At 46.6% G+C, this 21230-nt stretch overlaps 1 protein-coding gene across 4 annotated transcripts in view; it reads right to left on the reverse strand.

Moving 5' to 3' along the window:
- Positions 1-21230, reverse strand: part of WDR62 (WD repeat domain 62) — a 42394-nt gene that overhangs the window by 4737 nt on the left and 16427 nt on the right. For all 4 annotated transcript variants that reach the window (XM_074371071.1, XM_074371070.1, XM_074371068.1 and 1 more), the window contains 13 exons: positions 13696-13833; positions 12013-12191; positions 10485-10576; positions 8755-8880; positions 7354-7421; positions 7151-7272; positions 6245-6320; positions 5358-5469; positions 5199-5262; positions 4516-4644; positions 3357-3490; positions 2620-2672; positions 534-752 (listed from right to left, as the gene is read on the reverse strand). In XM_074371071.1, the coding sequence (XP_074227172.1) occupies positions 534-752; positions 2620-2672; positions 3357-3490; positions 4516-4644; positions 5199-5262; positions 5358-5469; positions 6245-6320; positions 7151-7272; positions 7354-7421; positions 8755-8880; positions 10485-10576; positions 12013-12191; positions 13696-13833 (1512 nt within the window). The remainder of the gene's footprint in view (positions 1-533; positions 753-2619; positions 2673-3356; positions 3491-4515; positions 4645-5198; positions 5263-5357; positions 5470-6244; positions 6321-7150; positions 7273-7353; positions 7422-8754; positions 8881-10484; positions 10577-12012; positions 12192-13695; positions 13834-21230) is intronic.

Here is a 21230-nt window from a genome sequence, read left to right on the forward strand (position 1 = left end):
GCTTCAGCACCTCCAAGGGCCCAGGCCCTGTTTTTACCACTGGATTCCTGTAAATGCCTTCCCAGGGCATTTTTTAATGGCCATTTTAATAAATGACTATTTTTTTAGAAATCTTGTTTCTTGGTCATCTTTCTTTTTTTTTTCTTCTTTCTTTTTTCTTTTTATGAAATGACCATATTTTTGAAAACCAAAGCCTAGCGGGGCAAACCTTGCTGCAAGTCACACAGCTGGGAAGGGGTAGGGCCAGGGCTCCACCTGCTCCAGTGCTCACTCAGGCACAGGCCTGCCCCCCTGGGCCCAAGCTCTTAACCCCCAAGCAACCGCCTCCCGGACTCCTGGTCTGAATGGGAAGTTGCACTGCGCACCAGGCCTGGGGCTCACCCTCCTGCCCTCCACCATCTCACGTAACCCTCTCGCACCCCTGGAGTGGGACAGTGAGCCTTATTTTCAAAACGAGAGGGCTAAGGGCCCAGGTCCTACTGTGGCAGGCGTGCTGCAGGGGCTGCAGGCCGGGCTGGGCAGGCAGTCCCTACCTCGTTCAGCAGGCCCGCCAGTCTCTGTGACTCCACCGTATCCAGAACCAAGTCCTCCAGGCTCTCGGGCTTCATGGGGGTGAAGTAGCAATCGAGGTCCCGGGCATCCAGGATAGTCTTGAGAGGCTCCTGATCAGCCCGCTCCGCCCAGCGGCCATGTGGCTGGTAGCTGCGCTTGGTGCGGAAGGCCGAGCCGTCTGCCACGTCATCATCTCCTAGCTGAGGGTGACAGGGATGGTCAGGCAGCTAACCAAGGGTTCAGCAAGTCCAGTCAGGGTCAGGACACTGCACAGACCCTCATCCAGCCTCTCAGCTTTAAACACCACACAGAGACAATTTCCAGCTATTTGTCTCCAGCCTGAACCTTGCTCTTAAACTTCAGAAGCACACACGCAACTGCTCCACATCTCCGCATGGGTGCTTAGTGATATTTCAAGGTGAACATGTTGATGACAACTGACCTTCCCCTTCGACCTACTCCTAAGACCTTCCCTATCTCAGCTGTTCAGGCCCCAAACCTTGCGGTCCTCATGGATTCCTTTTATTCTGCCCCTCATACTCCTTGTTTTATTTCTTCAGCTCTGCCATCCAAACACGTCCAAGATATGGCCACTTCTCTTTCACCGCCCCCTACCCTGGTCCTGCCCATCACAGCCTCCCACCAAGATTGTTGCTGGAGAGACAGTGGAGGGTGGGTGCTTGAGAACTCCAGCTCTGGAGCCAGGCTTCCAGGGTCGATCTCACCTCCTCTAATTTCTAGCTGTGTGACCCTGGACTAGTTACTTAACCTCTCTGGGCCTCAGTTCCCTATCTATGAAATAACGGGATGTGAAAAACCCATACAGCAATGAAGATTAAATGAAAACCCATACAGAGTAAGTGTGCTGTGACTATCTGTTGGATGTAATTCCAACTGTAATATGCACTGAGGAGGGGAAGCTTGGGGGCCTGAGAAAGCACAACCAGATGCCCTGATTTGGTCTGGAGGGCTGGGGACGATGGCAGGGAGGATTTCCCAGAGGAGCTGACATTTAGGCTTTGATTTGAGGCCTGACATTGTTCCTAAAATAAATGTCTCAACCTGGGGTTTAGGATTCTGCTGCCAGCTTCCAACACACTAGCTCCTGGCCGACCCTTCCCCAACGTTAATGATCCCTCGTTCAATCCTAACTTCATCTTGGTCCCTCTCTCTCCCTCACATCTGTTTGGCTCCACCTTTAAAATCCATCCAGAATCCAACCCTTTCTCACCACAGGTCCAGCCTCCAACCTCTCCTGCCTGGATTATCACTGTGGTCTCCCCCCCTGGTCCCACAGGCAGCCCCAGGGACCAGTTCACTCCTGAGTTAGAACATGGCCTTCCTCAGCCCAGAGCCCTCCATCCAGTCCACCTCACTCAGCGCTACCCGGGAGAAAGTAAGAGGAGGAGGACGATGAGGGGCCCTCACCACCAGGCCCCACTGCCTCCCCCAGCCCTTCTCCCACCCTCATTCACCTCAGCCCAGGCCCCCGGCCTCCCTGCACCTCCTTGACCACGCTAAACTAAGCACAACCCTGCCTCGTGGCCTTTGCCCTTACAGACTGGTCTCTCTGCCTGGAACATCCCTTTCCAGGATTTGCATTTCTCACTTGCTCCCACTCTGTTCAAATATGATCTTCCAAGTGAAGCCTCTGCCTTTTACTCTAAAATTGTTACCCCTCCCCCATCACTTCCTTCTCAACTTGTTTTCCCTCCATAGCAGCAATCATCAGTTCCCCAAAACCATACAGTTGACCTGTTTAATGTGGATACTTCCACCTCCCACACTAGAAAATGAGCCTGTGAAGGCAGACTTCGTCTGCCCTGCTGGCTACTGTATCCAAGGGCCAGAAGGAGGCCTAGCACAGGGTGGGCGCACGGTAACTGCATGAATGAACGTGTTGCATGAATGAAGGGCTGCCTAAGCAGAGACTGGAAGGATGATACGGGTTATCCAGGGAGAGGAGAGATGTGGAGGGGGAAAGGGTTCCCAGAAGAACGAGGAGCATGGAGGAGGGCGCAATTACTTTGGCAACCCCAGGTGTCCCACTCTCCAGGGCCCACTCACCAGCCGCTTTGCCCAGAGTGGCAGCTTGCCGTTGGTCAGCAGGCACCGAGGATCTAGAGAAACACACAGAATCCATGAAAAGAGAACGAACCCAACAGACAACGGGCAACATCAACAGGCAGCTCTCCAGAGACAATGCAGGAAACGACAGACATCAAAAGATTGTCAGCCTCGCTAATACACCCCGGGCCTTTGGTCATATGGTTAGAATGGAACTGGTTAAAGTCTCTGCCCTCGGGGATGACCACTTGGCTCAAGCCTGGCCAATCACAGAGACTGGCTCAGAAGCGGGCACGAGACTCATACCAGGAACGGGAGCCATGAAGCCAGGACTTTGCTTGAGCTACTGGGAAAGAGATACTCCCTTCTCTACTGAGTGTTATAACCATGAGCTGCCGGGGGACACTTTGCCCCTTGTACAGGGAGAGTCTGCCTGAGAGCAGAGCCAACACAGAGAAAAGCAGAGCCAAGAGATGGAGAAACACCTACTTTAACATCACCTGACTACCTGGATCCAGCTATGCCTGAACCAACACTCTCCAATTTTAATTTACAAGAACCAACAAATTCTCTTTCCAGCTTAAGCCAGCGAGAGTCTAGTTGCTATTACGCTGTAAGAGTCGTGGCTGATGTGGTCATTGAGCTTCAGTGTGTGCCAGGCTGTGAAAACAAAGTGGTTGCCAAAACCCAGCAATGATCCCTCCACTGAGAGTCCGAAATAGGGCCCCTTTCCCAACCTGGATCCAAGCTCTCTTTGGATGGGGTCTTTAGCAACTCCTCAGGTTCACACTCGTCCTCCAGCTCATCCTCTGTCTGCTCTCCAGGGCTTAGGGAGCAAATCTCGCTGGGCATCGATGCATATGTCTCCTGCCTGCAGCCAGGAATGAAGACAGCAAGGAGTGAAGTGTAGGTGAGTGGGGTGGCAGAGGGGACCTGCCAAGGGCTTGGCCCTGCGCTAGGTTCCATATGAACATACTCTTGGCTTTTGGTTAAGATGGTGCTGGGAGGTCCCACCTGCCACACCCCCTCTGCTGGAGACATTCTGCCAATAAATGAGATGCAACAAAGGCTGGGCTCAAAAAGTAAGACAAACTCTTCAAGGGCCACAGCAATGGAACAGAAAGCAAAGCAGATAGTGGGGCGAGAGTCCTGAGCTGCTGGGTTCTGTTCTGGGAAGCGAGGTTAGCAATGAGATTTCAGCTCCCAGGGCCAAAGAACTGCCCACTTCCTCGGTGCCTAGATCTGTTACCTCCAATACCACTGAAGGACAGGTGGCCCATGTCAGGCCTGGCCCAAGCCAGGGAGGAAATGACCAAGCCTCAAGACAGGGAGAGAGAGACAGGGACTTCTCCAAAGGCAGGAGAGAGAAAATCTGAAACCTTTCACTCAAATTCAAACCTCCAAACCAAAATCCCAAATGAAAAACTAGGACAGGAATTCAAATTCAATTCCAAATAAAACTGGTCTTGCAGCATAAAGACTTGAAAGAAATATGTTTTAGAAAACTCAAAGACATGAGTGAAGGAATAACTTTCACTTAAAGATGAAGAAGACATCTCAGCTCCACTGGATCCTTCCCTGACCACCGCCCGCCCCACCTTGGGCTGGGTTGGGGGCCCTCTCTGGTCCCTACTGACCTCCGCGGCTTCCCCATCAGTGTATTCACGGGTTCTCCAAGCACTTTGGCTTTTCCACTTCAAAACCCTTCTCGTGTGCATTACTGCAACTTCGCATTCAAAGTCCACCTCCCCTACCGGGCCCTGAGTGCACAAAGGGCAGGGCCCAGGGCTGTCTGGGCCATGGCTGGGTCCCTGCCTCACGCCTCACGGGGCCCATGGCAGGAAGACATCCCTCTGGTGAATGGACAGATGGGGGTGGACAGGCGGCTGCCAGGACCTGGGGCGGCTGCTCCACTCCCCGTCGTTCGTGCTCTGCTGCTGCTGCTGCTCCCGGTGGTTGATCTCCAGCAAGTGCTGCTTCATGCAGTTGGTGATCTCCGGGCCCAGGTGCCAGATGAACACGCAGCTGCAGAGGCCAAGGAGGGATGTGGAAGAGGGAGAACAGTGAACGGGGAAGCCATCTGACTCTGGAGCCACCTGGGTCATCACAGCCAGGACTCCATTCCCTGGCCCAGAAAACACACCCCATGAGTTTAGTGCAGGGGCTCCGGACCAAGTCTGGGCTACACCCCAGGTGGGGTCCAGGCATCCCAGCAAACCAGGGCTGCACTGAAGGCCTTGAGACCCAAAGAAGGTGGCTGTGAGGAGGGACTGTAGTAAATCAAAGAGAGTGACAAAAGGGACTTCCTTGAGTACCAACCACGTGCTAAGGAACTTATTTTAAATGTCACCTCATTTGATTCTCACTGTACAATTTTCAAGGCAGTCAGGGTCATCTCTCTTTTACAGAGGCTCAGAGAGGGGAAATGTCCTGCTCAGGGTCACAAGCAAGCAAGTGGCAGATCTGGAATTTGAACTCCCGGCGCTCCCGGTGTCTGAGCCCTTGCTCTCCCCAACAGGACAGGCCCACCCTCTCCCAGAAGAAGGCACAGCCAGGGGCAGCCTCCAGGCCTTTCCCACCTGTCTCCAGATACTGTGATCAAGTGACGACAATCGTAGGTGAACTTCATGCCAGTGACGATTTCTGCAAGCAGAGCAGAGAAGTTGCGCTGGCCTTCCGAACCAGAAGGCTACGTGGGGGCAGGTGGGGAGGTGTCCCAAGCAGGAAGGTACACTCACCTGAGTGGCCAAACATCTTGGCAACACACTCGCCCGAGTAAAAATCAATCACTGAGATGCTTTTGTCAGAGCAGCTTGTGGCCAGGAAGGTGCCTGATGGGTCCACATGGACCTGTGAGCAGAGGAGTCATGTGACACTTGGGCCGCCTCCCTCCCCTGACCCAGAGGCCTGGGTCAAATATCACAGCCCCACTGACCGAGGACCCCTCAGCTGGGTGCTTGGCACGTGGTCCCGGGTAGCCGTCACAACAGATACCGTGGTCGGCTGAAGCCCCTGCTCCATTTCACAGGGGAAGAAATTAATTACCACCACAGTGGTGCTATCGGCGACCAGGCCCTGTGCTAAGCACTGCACGTGTATGGACTTATTTCCTCCACAGAATGCTGTGATAGAGGCTTTTTAAATTTGCATTTTACAGATGATGAAACAGGCTCGAGAGGAGATAACATCTGCCCAAGGTCACAGTCAGCTCCAGGCAAAGCTGTAGGAGGGTCTGACCCCAGAGCCCAAACTCATAAAAACTCCCTCAGGCCAGAGGCTCCTGAGAAGGTTCCCACCTTGTTCTGGAAAACATAGGCAGGGGGCAAACCTGGAGAGGGGACCCCAGGCCTCTCTAATTCTTCCCACCATACTTCATTGCCACTCAAAATGGAAACCCCTGCAATGTCCCCGCTTGGGGAAGGGCTCAGTAAATATGGTAGAGCAGCGGGAGGCCATCCCCAGCTCCCGAGCATCCTTGGTCAGCCAGGCCTGAGTGGATGCTGGCCAGTGTGTGACCCTTTGATCAGGTGCCAAGGGAGACACAGGTCTCAGGTGGCCCAACAGGGCAGGAGACAGATGGGGGGGCCTTGTGTGTGGTTTTCACCCGGGGGCCCCAGCTCCTCACCTTCAGCAGGGACCCTTCGTCCCCCTGGGAGCCCTTGTAGCACTTCTTCTGCTTCCCGTTCACTGTGTTGTAGACTCTGGGAAGGTGGGGACACAAGTGGCCAACACGGCCCTGGCCACCTGCGTTCTCTTGCCCACTGGTTCCAGCCTTATCTGCTGCCCCCCTCCCCTGGAAGCCCCCCACTTCCTCTTGTCTCCCATCCGATGCCTGGTCTGAAACCCACATCAGGGAGTGAGACCCCGTCTCAGGCTGAGGTCACAGAGGTCATGTACTGAGGTGTGTGTTGAGTTAATGTCTGTCTCCCGGCCACACAGCAAGCTCAGTGCCTGCCACCCAATTTGAATGAGCAAATGAAGGAGGTGGAGAACCTTTTTGCACATGCTCATTGCTCTACATCCTTCCCAGTCTAAGCTCAGCTGTCTCTTCCGGTAAGTCCTGTTTGAGCCCCAGGTGGGGTTGGGATCTCCCCAGGGTCCCCCAAAGCCCCTGGGCTCCCCTCGTCCCAGCCCTGACCACTCTGTACTGTCACTGTCTGGTGAGGTGTCTGTCTCTCCTCCACTGCAGTGAAGGCAGGCCTCGGGCTGCCCCGTCACTACTGTGCCTCCCCCACTGTCCCTCCCCGACAGGTGCTCAGGGAACGAGGGTGAATGAATGGGTTTGTGAGCCACATTAGCACCCCTCAGTCACCCCACACAGGCAGGCCCCTGAGAGCCAGGGGAGCCCTCTGCTGACCTGGAGGCTAGGCCCAGCTCCTAAGAAACACCCAGTGGGTCCCTCCACTCCACCTAGCTTCTCAGGCACCAGACGAGCAGAGGAAGAAGGCAGACAGCTCAGTAGAAGACAGACCCAACTGGGCCCCATACAGGCCCCCCGCAGAAACCAGCCCGGGCCTGGGCAGCTCCTCACCTTACGTTGCGGTCCTGGCAGGCCACGGCCACGTACTTCTGGGTGATGTCAATGTCCATGTCATACAGGGTGGTCTTCTCTGCCACATGGTGGGTACGGACAAAGTGTAGTCCATCTGAGGCCTGGCAGGGCAGGCAGGGCCTTCAGAGGACACCCCTGTCAAACCCCCAACCCCAGCCCCCAAGGAGGCCACCGCACCCTACCCGCTGGGCACTGCGGAAGTAGATGCTCTTGTCAGCCCCGCAGCTGATCATCTGGATGTCTCTGTTGCCTGGAGGAGGAGGCAGTGCATTAGGCAGGGCTGGGCCACTGCTGGGCCCATCTGGGGCCAGGGATCCTAGCCAGGGAACTCTACCACGAGGGAGATCTCCTGGGGGTCAGAGAGGGCTTCCCGGAGGAGATGAAGTGAGTGCTGGGCGCCAGTAGAACTCTGTAAGCTGTGAGCTGTGTGTGTGAGGGGCACAGATGGAGCAGTCGGCAGGGCAGGCCTCTACAGACAGGGAGGCAGAGGCCAGGGACACAGCGGGGCACCATGTTTAATCTGGGATTGGGAAGGTGACTGGGGCAGCAAAATGGAGGCAGGACTGAAGCAGGGAACAAGAGGAAACAGGCGGTCTTCATCAAGACATAGCAAACACTGTTAACTGGTTTTTGCCCAGCTCCTGGCTACCTTGGTTAGAGAGAGACAGGGCAGAAAGTGGGGAAGGCCAAGGGACAGTAACACATTCAGTCATAAGATTGTATGTTCAAAACTCTTCATAGTCAAGAACTTAGAGTACATGAATGTGTTCTTCTTGAATATAGTTTTGAACGTGTTTCTGGGTTCTGATCAGTTAAAACCCCACAGGGCCTACTTCTTCTCTTGGAATCCTTCACGGCCAGGGATCTCAACACAGAATCTTTCCAGTCTTGGAAGGAATGCCTTCAATTGCCTGGCTGAGTGTGGGCTTTGGAGAAGGGCAGCCTGAGGCAAAATACTGGGCCTGCAACCTACTGGCTGTGACTCTGGCTATAAAATGGGGTAAGGAGGGGATAACTGCTGGGACAGTGCAAGGATCATCACCTGGCACAGAATTAGCCTCCAGCAATTGTCGCTGTCACTTATTTTTCTGCCAAGGTCACCAGCACCCATTCCACCCTGGACTGACACCCTGATTTCTTTCTGGGGACGTGCACTCGCCTAATGTCAGTCCTACGGGATTGGGGTGGAGGCAGGTGGGGGCTGGGGGCACATGAGTCAGACTTGGCCCAAGAGAATGCCCCAAAGCCCTGGCACCAGTAACTGTTCAAGCCAGCATAAGGAAAGTCAGCTCCCAATTTCTGCCATAAATGAGAGGAAGAGGGGAAGGGGAAATCTCTTTCCAGTGGCACAGTGACCACTGAGACCCCGCCCACCAGAGAAAGGCACAGTTGACAGGGGGAGAGGGCCTTGATAATTTTTAAAATTTCAACCTCTGGACCCAGCTGTGCCTGAATCCAGAGCTTGCTTCTCCCTTTTTTGTTTAAGCTGAAGTTTTGGGTTTTTTGGGGTTTTTTTTTGCTATTCCACGTGGCCAAAGGAGCCCATCTAATGAGGCGCAGGACTTGGGAAGGAACGGGCTCACCAGCAAACTTGATGGCCGTGATGGAGGAGGAGTGGTCGTCCAGGGTCTGCTCCAGGTTGTAGTTCTTCTCCACGTTCAGCACGTGAATCAGTCGGTCCCGACTGGCCGAGGCCAGCAAGGTCAGCCCTGTGGGTGGAGAGGGTGGCCCTGGGTTCCCGGGAGGCTGCTTGAAGCCTTGGCCTCCCAGAGAGTAGTGTGACCAAGCTTTCCTGGCCTTGAAGAAAGGGTCTTTGGTTCCATAACTGCAGCCAACTTGTCTCAAAGCCAGAAAGGGGACATTCCCCCTTCTGTGGGCTCTTTCCTCAAAGCCCCAAACCGTGGCATTTTACCTCCTTGGCCACCAGTCTGGGTGGGAAGAATCCTGACGTTCACATGGACGCTCCTCCACCTGCGCCCATGGCAGACATGCCAGCAGAGCCCAGCGTGCCTTCCTGCCAAGGCCAGCTACTTGGCATGCCCTGTGAAGCCCTGCAACTTCTCAGCCTCCCCTAAACACTGCCCCACCCCTGAACTCCTGCCCCATGGGCCTCATCGAGGCCCTATTGACCACCTGAGGCCTTGCTTCCTTCAGCCACTGGGCCTTCCGTGCGGGCCCCTCAGACAGTGCCTGCCCTGGGCACCTGCCATGTCTGAGGCCTGGGGTGGAGGGGAGCTCAGGAAAAGTGGACTGAATGAAGAGAGATTTAAAGAAAACCTGGTGGGGCAGAGGGTGAGTGGGGAGGAAGAAGGAAAGAAAAGCATGGAAAAATCATTAACCTATCAGGATGTAACTCCATCTCTGTTATATTTCTGCCAGAAACGTACCATGAGTCAAATCATGAGGAAGACAGACAGACAAATTCGAATTAATTGAAATTCTATAAAATGACTGGTCTATACTCTGTAGAAAGCCACCGTCACGAAGACAAATTAAATAAGACTGTGGAAATATTCCAGAATAAAGGTGACCAAAGAGCCATGGTAACTGAAGTGTGAACCTGGGCTGGAAAAACAGAAGTGCTATAAAGGACAACATTGGGACAACTGGCAAAATGTGAAGAAGCAGCCCGAGACAGATGACAGTACAGTATCGAAGGGAAATTCCCACATTTGAGAAGCACACTGCGGTCATGTAAGTGGATGGCCTGGCTCCCAGGAAACACTCAAAGAAGCATTTAAGGGTGAAAGGGCAGCATGTCTGCAACTTACTTTCAAATAGTTTAGCAAAAGAAAAAAACAACGTATGTGCTGTTATTTTATTCCATGCGTCTATGTACACACATGCACAAACACAGAGAACGGGAAAGAGGGGAAGCAGATAAAGTCATAGGTACAGTCACAGGGTCAGACAGGATTTAAAAGAAACAAACTTGGGGAACCTGGGAGAAGAAGATACAGGTATTCATTATAATATTCTTGCATTTTTCTGTAGGCATCAAACTTTTTCAAAAGAGTGTGTCTGACTGTCGATCTAGCTTCTCCGGCAAAGGATGAGCTCATTCACACATTCACTCATTCAACATTCATCTCTTCGGCCCGAGCACGGTTCGGGGTGCTAAGGACGGGAAAGCAAGTCGAGTCCTGCCTGCTGGGGTCTTGCTTTGTGGAGTCTCAGCCACCCTGGTCCCAGGGTCAGGCAACAGGGGTCCTTATTAAATACAGTACCCTCATCTGTCATTTTCAGTCCCACCAGACCCCCAGCTACTCCTCTCTGTGACTCTGTCAGGCAGGCTGCCCTGCCGTGGGCTCACCGGTCTCCGGCTTGGAGTACTCCAGGCACAGCACCTCTGCGTCATGGGCCTCCACCTTGACCAGCTCGTCCATGAAATGCAGCTCGTGGATCCTAGGAGACAGATACAGTGCTGTACCCCATCCCGAGCCCCCACCCCTCGGCTCCAGCTGCTTCGCCACTACTAGGAGAGGTCAGAGCAGCCAGATAGGTGCCATGGGGAACACCCTACCCTGGCCAACTGGTTTAGAGGTCCCCCATCACTCTCCATCTAGAAAGCTGCCAACTTAAAGGAAGCAGTGCCAAGTTTGGGAGCACCTTGGCGGGCACACAGCCCTGCGTAGTTCCACAGGTAAGACTCAGGCTAGGTCTCAGGGGAAACAAGGCTCAGGGTGGGGTTCCATCACAGGTGATCCATGCCGAGGTCATACTCAAGGGTAAGACTTATGGGTGGGAACATTTGATTCCGATTTCTCATTCTTAGGGTCTCAAATCTGGACTTTCCTCATGTTCTTGCCAATGAAATCAGTGAACAGGTCACCCAGGACTGAAATAAGAAGCAGTCACCCCAGCTTCCCGACTCTCCACCCGTATGATCTTAGAGCCACTGGTCTCTCTTCCCTCAGTTCACCCACCTGGAAGTGGAGCGATGCCAGCACTCACAACAGAGGGGCTGTGAGAGGACTAACTCAGTCCCTGCAAGTGGCACTCAGGCCAGGGGCTGGCCTGGGGGAGGGGGACATGCCCGAGTCAGCGCTCCTTACTGTCCTTGCCACTCACAGTGCTGCCAGCGGGAGCAGCCCCTTGACGTGCTCTCTTTCCCTCAAGCAGTGGCTGACATCAAAACAGTTGCCAGCATTTAAAAACCACAGAATTTCAGAGAAACAAAACAAAACTACACTTTTTGGTTTTCCTGGATAACAGGAAGACATGACAACTTGGAGCCTGTATTCCTCATGCTGCGTAGTGGCTGCCCGTTTACGGGGCACACGCTCTCCAGTTCCCTGTGGCCCCTTTCATCCCTCAACAGTGCCAGCACCTAGGTAGTCAGGGCTGTCATTCAGGATATTAAACCCGACCCCTGTGTCAGGGTGCATATCCTGGCAGCACCTATTGGGCTTGTTGCATCCTGAAAAGCCTCTGCAGTGCGGTAAACAGCCTGAGCCCTCAAATGTCCCATCCTCTTAGCCCTCTCCCAGGGCCACCAGGAACCCCATAGCTCCAGCTGGCATCTTCTCTGATGGTTCAGCCATGGTACCATGCGGCTGAGAAGGTGTCAACCTGCCCTAAAGTCATGCAAGTTTGCCTGTCCACTCTGGAGGCAAAGTTCACACACCCCAGCTGCTGAGGTCCCGGTAGCTACCCTGATCTCAGCCTTTCTGGAAGCTCCTCAGCTTAAGTCCCAGGGGCAGGCTGATTACCAGATTGCTACTCACAGTCCCTCATTCCCAATGGGTGGCTGAGGTACCAAGGCCAGAGCTGCTCCCCACCACCCTGTGTACTGGAGCCCAAGCTGGGAGGTGTACACTAGACACCACCAGGCCACTTGCCTCAGATTTCCACTTCGGTCGCCTGAAGCCAAGTGTTGGCCATCAGGACTGACCTGCATGACTCGCACCCCAGCTTTCATGTCCATAGGCATCCCGTTTTCACTCCCTCGGTCTGGGAAGTGTGACATGTCCTGCAGGTGCTGGATGTCATTCTCCACGTACACGACCTTCAGCAGGGTCTGCAGGAAGGAAAGAGCTGAGGTCAGTGCTATGAGAAGCTCTGAAGCATTTCTGCAGTGTTGTCTCCTAATAGCCAGCCTCCTATTCGTTACTAACAGAACTCCAATTCTGACCTGGGAGATTCCCCACTCAGGATAATAAATATTCCCCAGCCTTCCTTGCATCTAGATGAAGCTGTCTAAAAAAATTCTGGTCAATGAGACGTAAAGCAATTGAAAACTCTTCTGCTTCCTTCCTTCTGTCCTGCTGCCTGGAATGTGGATGTGATGACTGGAGCTCCAGCAGCCAGACTGAGTCATGAAGACAAGAGTCACTCTTTCAAAATGGCAGAGTGGAGAGCTAGAAGACTCTTGGGTCTCTTAGGGCTTCCTGCAGCTGCCGAAACAGCGTGGACTGGTTACCTCTAGACACCTTTTATGAGTCAGAAAACCAAACTTTCACCTCTTGTTTTTGGATTTTCTATTGTGTGCAGACAAATGTAACATGTATATCACAGGTGCAGAAGAGAACATGGTAGTATGGGGATGGGAAGTAAGGGGAGTAGTAAAAAAGCATCTGCTCCACACATGCTGCATTACAGGGCTTTTTTGTTCCAGCCACACTGAAATCTTTCAGGTTTTCCAACTCTTGAAACTCTTTCCAACCACAAGGCCTTTGTCCCTTGGTGTGGGACACTCTCCCCTCCCCTCTTTACACCTCCCAATCCTCCATATTTCAATTCAGTTATCTCCTCCTCCAAGAGGCTGCCCTAATGCCATAGATAAAAATCATATGATTCTGTTAATACATCCTACTCACATCTTACAATTTTCCTTCATGGTGTCTATTGTGTTTGTGACTATATCACAATTTACGCAGTTACTGACTCACTGCCTCCCTCCACTAGACTGTGGGGACAGGAGAAGGGTCTGTCTTAGCCACTGAGGGGGCCCCAGCATGCAGCACAGCACTAAGCACAGAACTTAGTAAGTATCTGCAGAATGAGTGAATGCGTGATTCAGGTCCCAGCTCCTCAGAGAAGCTCCCACACTGACCTAGCAATACCAACCATTTCTTCAGCAAAGTGTCTCCCCCCAGCCTCTCATCACGGCTCTCTTTGGGATCCTGCCTGCACCCCCATCTCAGGCCTCACTGCGGGGCAGCTGGTTAGACAAGGGACTCTCCTGCCAGGTTTGGCCCAGTAGGTGGTCTCCCAGGGAGTTCTAAGTCAAGACTTGGGGAGCAATTTCATTTTTGTTGAGTATGTCAGGTTGCCTGGAGTGGCTGTGTCCACACGCACCTGGAGAGCAGGAGCTGACTGGTAAAGAAAAGCAGAGAGCACAGACCATGTCTCCTCAGAAAGAAAGAGAGAGAGAGAAACAGAGAGGAGACATAGTGACCTGCCTTGGTTGCTGGTTCCTGCCCCTAGTGAAGCCTAACACTAAGGTTCTATAAAGCTCCCTCCGGCCCCTGTATCCTAGCTTTTGTTCCTCCTAAAACATAGCTCACAGTGAAGGCACTCACATTACTGAAGATGTTCTTCTGCCAGTGAGAGTCGGGGCTGCGATCCATGTTCCAGAAGCGGATGGTGTTGTCTGAGGAACAAGTCAGAAAAGATCCTGATGGCAGACAAGCTCTCTGATCTTCAAACTCAGGATACACCTACAGTTCCCAGAGAACAAGGCAAAGGGCCATTCATTACAACCACTTCACTGACAGCTCGATGATATACTATTGCATTTTGGCGAACAAAAAGCAAGGTGCAGATAAACAGCCCTAGTGCAATGCCTTACAAGGAAAAAAGGACACAGAATGTGACCATATAACACCCATGCCCCATCTTTAGCTCTGTCCATAAAACATCCCAGCAAATAAATTTCTAAGGAAAATGGGCAGCTCAGTCAAAAATTACTAAGCACGAAAGGAAACAAGGTATCATGAGCAAGAAGCAGCAGAAACAACATAGTCTAGCTTCAAATATTGGAATTATCCAACAGAATATAAAATAACTATGTTTAATATGTTTAAAGAAATAAAAGAAAGGAACCCTCCTACACTGTTGGTGGGAATGCAGTTTGGTGCAGCCACTGTGGAAAACAGTATGGAGATTTCTCAAAAGACTAGGAATCGGCTTACCACATGACCCAGCAATCCCACTCCTGGGCATATATCCAGAAGGAACCCTAATTCAAAAAGACACCTGCACCCCAAAGTTCATAGCAGCACTGTTTACAATAGCCAAGACATGGAAACAACCTAAATGTTCATTGACAGATGACTGGATAAAGAAGCTGTGGTATATTTATACAATGGAATACTATTCAGCCATAAAAATGACAACATAATGCCATTTGTAGCAACATGGATGTCCCTGGAGAATGTCATTCTAAGTGAGGTAAGCCAGAAAGAGAAAGAAAAATACCATATGAGATTGCTCATATGTGGAATCTAAAAAAAGAAAAAAGAAAAAAAAAACAGAAGACAAATGAACTTAAATATAAAACAGAAAACACTCAGAGATATAGAATACAAACTTGTGGTTGCCAGAGGGGGAAGTGGGGTTGGTAGGGACAGACTGGGAGTTCGAGATTTATAGATACTGACAGGTTTATACAGAATAGATGAATAAGTTTATACTGTATAGCACAGGGAAATATAGTCAAGATCTTGTAGTGGCTTACGGTGAAGAGTATGAGGGCGAATATATGTATATCCATGGATGACTGAAAAAATGCTGCACACCAGAAATTGACACATTGTAAACTGACTATAACTCAATTAAAAAAAAAAAGAAATAAAAGAACTTTGGCAAGATTAAAAGTATGTGTAGCCAGCCAGAAACTATAAAGAATAACCAAGTAGAACAGAAAAAGAACAAAATTACTTCTAGAAATGAAGAATAAAACATATTAAAAACCAAAGATTTGACCCAGAAAAAGAAAGAGAACAAAAGAAGAGAAAAAAAATAGAAACCACCCCCACCCCAAACCCAAAGATTCGACACAGTTGAAAACAAGATTAAGTGAACTGAAAGACAGAACTAAAGACATTATTCAGAATGCAGCTCAGGGAGACAAAGAGACAACTTATATAGAAAGTTCCAGATATTGAAGACTGGGCTCTGAGAAGATGATGATAGAAGCAGCAGAGATTTTTAATCCCAAATCGCCACATGAAAAAGAGGAACCTGATAGCAAAACCAAAACCCCATGGCAACATTTATTACAAAAGTAGGTAAACAAGATATTCTCCTAAATCCCAAAATACAAACAGATAAAAAGCAAATGACCTCTAGTCATAAGACCTACATGTTCTGAACATGTATATATGGGAGAAAGCAGAGAGAAGCAATGAGGAATCCTAACCTCAAAGCAGCCAGCAGATGTTCACTGGAAAGCACAATTGGCCAAAATGAACAGTAGTTGACACTGGGGGGCGGGGACAGGGTGGGTGTTGGGTGGGTATTCACTTCAATAGTGGTTGAGTGCAAGGGCTTGCTGTTAAGGTCTGAAGGCTGGAGCAGTCGAGGTCCTGAGAACTCTCAAAACTAACCTGCCAAGGCTCCCTTCAGGACAAAGATCTGCACTGAGGGGAAACTGCTGGGAGAAGAAATAAAACTGATCAGGATAGGGACAAGAGAGACCAAGTAAAGAGGAGGTGCAGATAAAAGCAGGGATGTAACACATAAATAGGAACATAATAAGGAAATACCAGAAAGCAAACTGCCACATTTTTAAACATTTTGGGATGTTAGCTGCCCTGAACCACACCAACTTCTAAAAATTCAGAAAATCTAGTATCACATAAAAATGAACAACAAAAAAGGGACCAAGGCCAACCAAGACCAAACAAAGTTATTCTTAAAAATAAAAGGGAAAAAAAAAAAAAAAGGAAAAGAAAAAAGCACACCCTGAAACACATTTCCCTAAAACAGACCAAAACAGTAATTTCTATTTCAAAATATATTAACAAAATGATCTCAGGTATGAAAAACAACTTAAATCATAATTAGAAAAACCCAGAGATTAAGATGACAGCATTCAAAGAGTTAGAAATAAATGAAGAAATAATTTCAGAAATAAAGGCCAAATGAGAAAGAACCCCAGAGTAAAAAAAAAAAAAAACACACAAAAGAGAAGGCATTAAGAAATAGGTGAAGAGGAGGAAATTATTGAAAATCAAAAAGAAATGATGAAAGAGCTAATAGGATTTGAGGAAAAGTGACAAATATTGAACTTAAGCAAAGAAGATCCAACATACAGGTAACAGAAATCCACAAAGAACAAACCAAGGACATAGGAAAAAAAACTAAAATATGTAATTCAAGAACATGTCTACTATAAAAACTAATACCAAGATACCCTCTTGAGTAAAATTATCAGTCTTAAAAAAAAAAAAAGAAAAAATTTTGGGCTGCTAGGCAAAAACATCAAATGACTTAAAAGGGAAAAGAAAGACATCAGACACTTCAATAACCGTAAGAAAATGGAGTAACATTTAAAACACACACGGAAAGAAAATGTGAGCCAAGCATTTGTGATCCAGCAAAAGCGATTTCCAAGTATAAAGGGCACAAACTATTATCAACATGCAAAAGCTCAGGAAATATTGTCCCCATAAACTGTTCCTGACAATCTTCTGAAGAATGCGCTTCAGACAATAAAAATAACTAGAGACATCAACATAAAGATTCAATAGAGAGTTACATGTAGAATGTAATAAATAAGGGTCAAGTGACATCACAGAGTAGGGAACTCCAAAAAGCCGTCTCTCCACCAAAGCAAACTTAAGCTGGCATAAACTGTCAGAAGCAACTATTTCAGAACTCTGGAAGCTAATTTACAACAACCAAGAGAGTGCTTAAGGAAGAAAGCTGCTGAATTTTGACATTTAAGGAAATTGCTGTCAAATCACTAACTGACCACTGAGAGAGTGGAATGGAGACTCCAGTGACCACACATGAAAAATAACACAATCTTTATAAACATAGTTCAGAAAAGTCACTAAACAATTACAATCCACAACAAGAAAACTGGGAGAGGGAGAGAATTTGATTTCCAGAGTTACTACATTATAATAGTCAAAATATCCAGTTTTCAACAAAAAGACTATGAGACAGGAACGTAAGAAAAGAAGAAAGTATAGTCCATTAATAGAAAAAAGAAATTAAGAAGATTGGACTTATTAAAGAAAGACTTTAAATCAACTATTTTAAAATACTGAAAGAGATAAAAGAAACTGGACAAAGAACAAAAGGAAACCAGGAGAGTGAGGTCTCATCAAATAGAGAATATTAATAAAGAGACAGAAATTATAAAAAGGAAACAAATAGAAACCTGGAGCCAAAAAGTATCATAATAAAATGAAAATTCACTAGGGTTCAACAGCCAATTTGACAAGCAAAAGAAAAGACTCAGTGAACCCGAAAATAGGTCAACTGAAATTGCCCAGTATAAGGAACAGAAAGAAAAAAGTATAAAGGAAATGAATAGAAAGGAGAGTGGGAACTGGCAGAAAAAAATTTGAAAAAAGATATGAATCATTACCTTCAAGAAGCTTAAAAAACTCCAAGTAGGATAAACAAACAAAAAGAGATCCACAAAAAGACACACCACAAATTACTCAAAGCCAAAGCCAAGAGAGAGAAAATCTTAAAAGCACCGAGAGACAAGTGATTTATCCCACACAAAGGATCCTCAATGAAATTTACAGTTCGTGTCTTATCATGGAAACCAGAAAGCAATGGGACAACATATTTAAAGTCCTATAGGGAAAAACTGTCAACCAAGAATTCCACATCAAGCAAAACTATCCTTCAAAAATGGAGAAACTGGACATTTTCATGGATAACAAAAGTTGAGGGAATCTGTGGCCAGAGAACTGCCTTAAAAAAATGCTAAAGGGAGTCTTTCAGGGTTAAGTGAAGGGCCATGAGACCTTCATATGACCTGAAGTCATATGAAGAAATAATGAACACTGGTAAAGGTAACTATATGAATAAATATAAAAGCCACATTATTGTATTTTTGGTTTGCAATTTGTCTTTCTTTTCCTTTTATGAGACAAAGGCATAAGACAAAAATTAAAAATCAGTGGTAATGAGAAAATGTAATTTGTGACAATAGCAACATAGAGGGGGAGAGACAGAGCTATATAAGGAACACATTCTTTGTATACTACTGAGGCTAAGTTGGTATTCAACTAGTTTGTTAAAAGTTTAAAATGTCACTTGAATCTTCCAGTAAGAAAATAAAATATACAAAAGAGGAAATGAGAAGGAAATCAAAACAGAACACTACAAAAAAAATCAATTAAACACAAAAGTAGGCAGAGATAAAAGAATTAAGGAACATTAAAGATATCATACAGAAAACAAACAGCAAAATGGCAAGAATAAATCCTACCTTATGAACAATTATTTTAAATATAAATGAATTAAACTCTGATCAAAAGGAAATAGATGGCAGAATGCATTAAGAAAAGATCCAACTATATGTTGTCCACAAGAGATTCACTTTATATCCAAAGATACATACAGGTTGAAAGTGAAGATATGAGAAAAGATAATCCATATAAATAGTAACTAAAAGGGAGCTTTGCATGTCTATAGTAATGTCAGACAAAACAGACTTTAAGTAAAAAATTATTACAAGTGACAAAAAAGGGTCAATCATCAAGAAGATATAATAAATATAAACATATATATACCTAACAGAGACCCAAAATACATGAAGCAAAAATTGACAGAACTGAAGGAGGAAATATACAGTTCTACAATAATAGTGGGGAACTTCAATATTCTATTTTCAGTAAAAGATAGGTCTAGAGAGGATATCAATCAGGAGACAGAGGACTTGAAAAACATTATAAACCAACCAGACCTAACAGATATATAAAGAATACTCCACCCAGTAAAATAGAAACACACATTTTTCTCAAATGAACATGGAACATTCTCCAGAATAGACTACATACTGGCCACAAAATATGTCTCAATAAATTTAAAAGACTCTAATCATACAATCTTTTCTGACCACAACGGAATAAAACTACAAATGAATAACAAAAGAAATTTGGAGAAGTAACAAATATGCGCATATTAAACAACATACACTTACATAACCAGTGGGTCGAAGTAGAAATTAAAAGAAAAATTAGAAAGTACTTTGAGACAAATAAAAATGAAAACATAATATACCAAAACCTACAGTATACAGCAAATGCAATGCTCAGAGGAGAATTTATAGTTGTTACTTGCCTACATTAAAAAAGAAGATCTCAAATCGATTAACTTCTCACCTTAAGGAACTAGAAAAAGAGCAAACAAAACCAAAAGCTGATAGAAGGAAAGAAAGAAAGATGACAATGGAGATAAACAGACTTTTCTTGTAGAAATGGAAAAGCTGACCCTGAAATTCATATAGAATTGCAAGGGATCCCCAGATAGCCAAACCAATATTTATAAAGAAGAACAAAGTTATAGGACACACACATCCCAACTTCAAAATTTACCACAAGGCTACAGTAATCAAAACAATGTGGTACTGGCATAAAGATAGACATACATCAATAAAATAAAACTGAGAGTCCAAAATTAAACCCATATATCTATGGTCAGCTGATTTTCAAATGTGTCAAGATCACCCAGTGAGGAAATAGTCTGTTCAACAAATAGAGCTGGGACTATATACCCATATGCAAAATAAAGAAGTTGGATCCTCACTCACACCATATACAAAAATTAACTCAAAAGAGATCAAATACGTAAGTGGAAGAGCTAAAATAATAAAACTCTTAGAAGAAAACATAGAGGTAAATCTTCACGACTGTGGATCTGGTGATGGTTTTTGAGAGGACACCAAAGGCACGAGCTACAAAACAAAAAATAGAAAAATTCAACTTTATCAAAATTAAAAACTTTTGTTCATCATCAAGGAAGTGAAAAGATAACATAAGAAATGGGAGAAAATATTTGCAAATCATGTACCTGTTAAGGGGCTCATTTCCAGAATATTTAAGAACTCTTACAACTCAACAGCAAAAAGACAAACAACCCAATTAAGAAACGGGCAAAAATCTTGAATAGACATTTTTCCAAAGAGAATATACAAATGACCAACAAGCACACGAAAAGAGGCTCAAAATCATTAATCATTAGGGAAAATATAAGTCATAACCACAATATGGTACCACCTTGCAAATACTATACCACCTTGCAAACACTAAGATAGCTATAATTTTTTAAAAATCAAAGAGAAAAATACCCAGTGTTGTCAAGGATGTGGAGAAACTGGAACTCTAATACATTGCTGGTGAGTATATAAAATGGTGCAGCTGCTATGGAAAAGTCTGGTGGTGGTTCCTCAAAAAGTTAAATATGGAATGATCAAACGACCCAGTAATTCCACTTCTGGTATACACCCAAAAGAAATGAAAACAGATGTTCAAACAAAGCTTGTACATGAATGTTCACAATAGCACTATTCACAATAGTCAAAGGGTTATTTTGGCTATTGTGAATAGGAAATAAACCAAAAGGAAACAACTCAATGTCTATCAACCGATGAGTGCCTAACAAAATATATTATCCATAAAACAGAATATTATTATTCAAACTTAAAAAGGAATAAAGTACTGAAGTATGCTACAACATGGATGAACCTTGAAAACATTATGTTAAATGAAAGAAATCAGACACAAAGTTCACATATTCTGTGATTCCATTTACTTGAAATATTCAGAACAGGAAAACCCATAGCAACAGAAAGCAGATTCGCTGCTGCCATGGGCTGGGGAGAGTGAGAATGGAAAGTGATTGCTTAATGGGTACAGATTCCTTTTGCAGGGATGAAAAAGTTCCAGAACTAGATAGTAATGATGGTTGCACAACATTGTGAATGTACTAAATGACACTGAATTGTGTATTTTAAATGATTTAAATGATAAGTTTTATGTTATGTGTATTTTACCACAAAATATTGTACACTTAGACTCCCTTCCAAATAAATGGGTCAAGAGGAGAGAATATAGTATATAATGGCTATATGATCAGATCATAT

This window comes from Camelus bactrianus, chromosome 9 (genome assembly GCF_048773025.1).
Source record: "Camelus bactrianus isolate YW-2024 breed Bactrian camel chromosome 9, ASM4877302v1, whole genome shotgun sequence".
NCBI lineage: Eukaryota > Metazoa > Chordata > Mammalia > Artiodactyla > Camelidae > Camelus > Camelus bactrianus.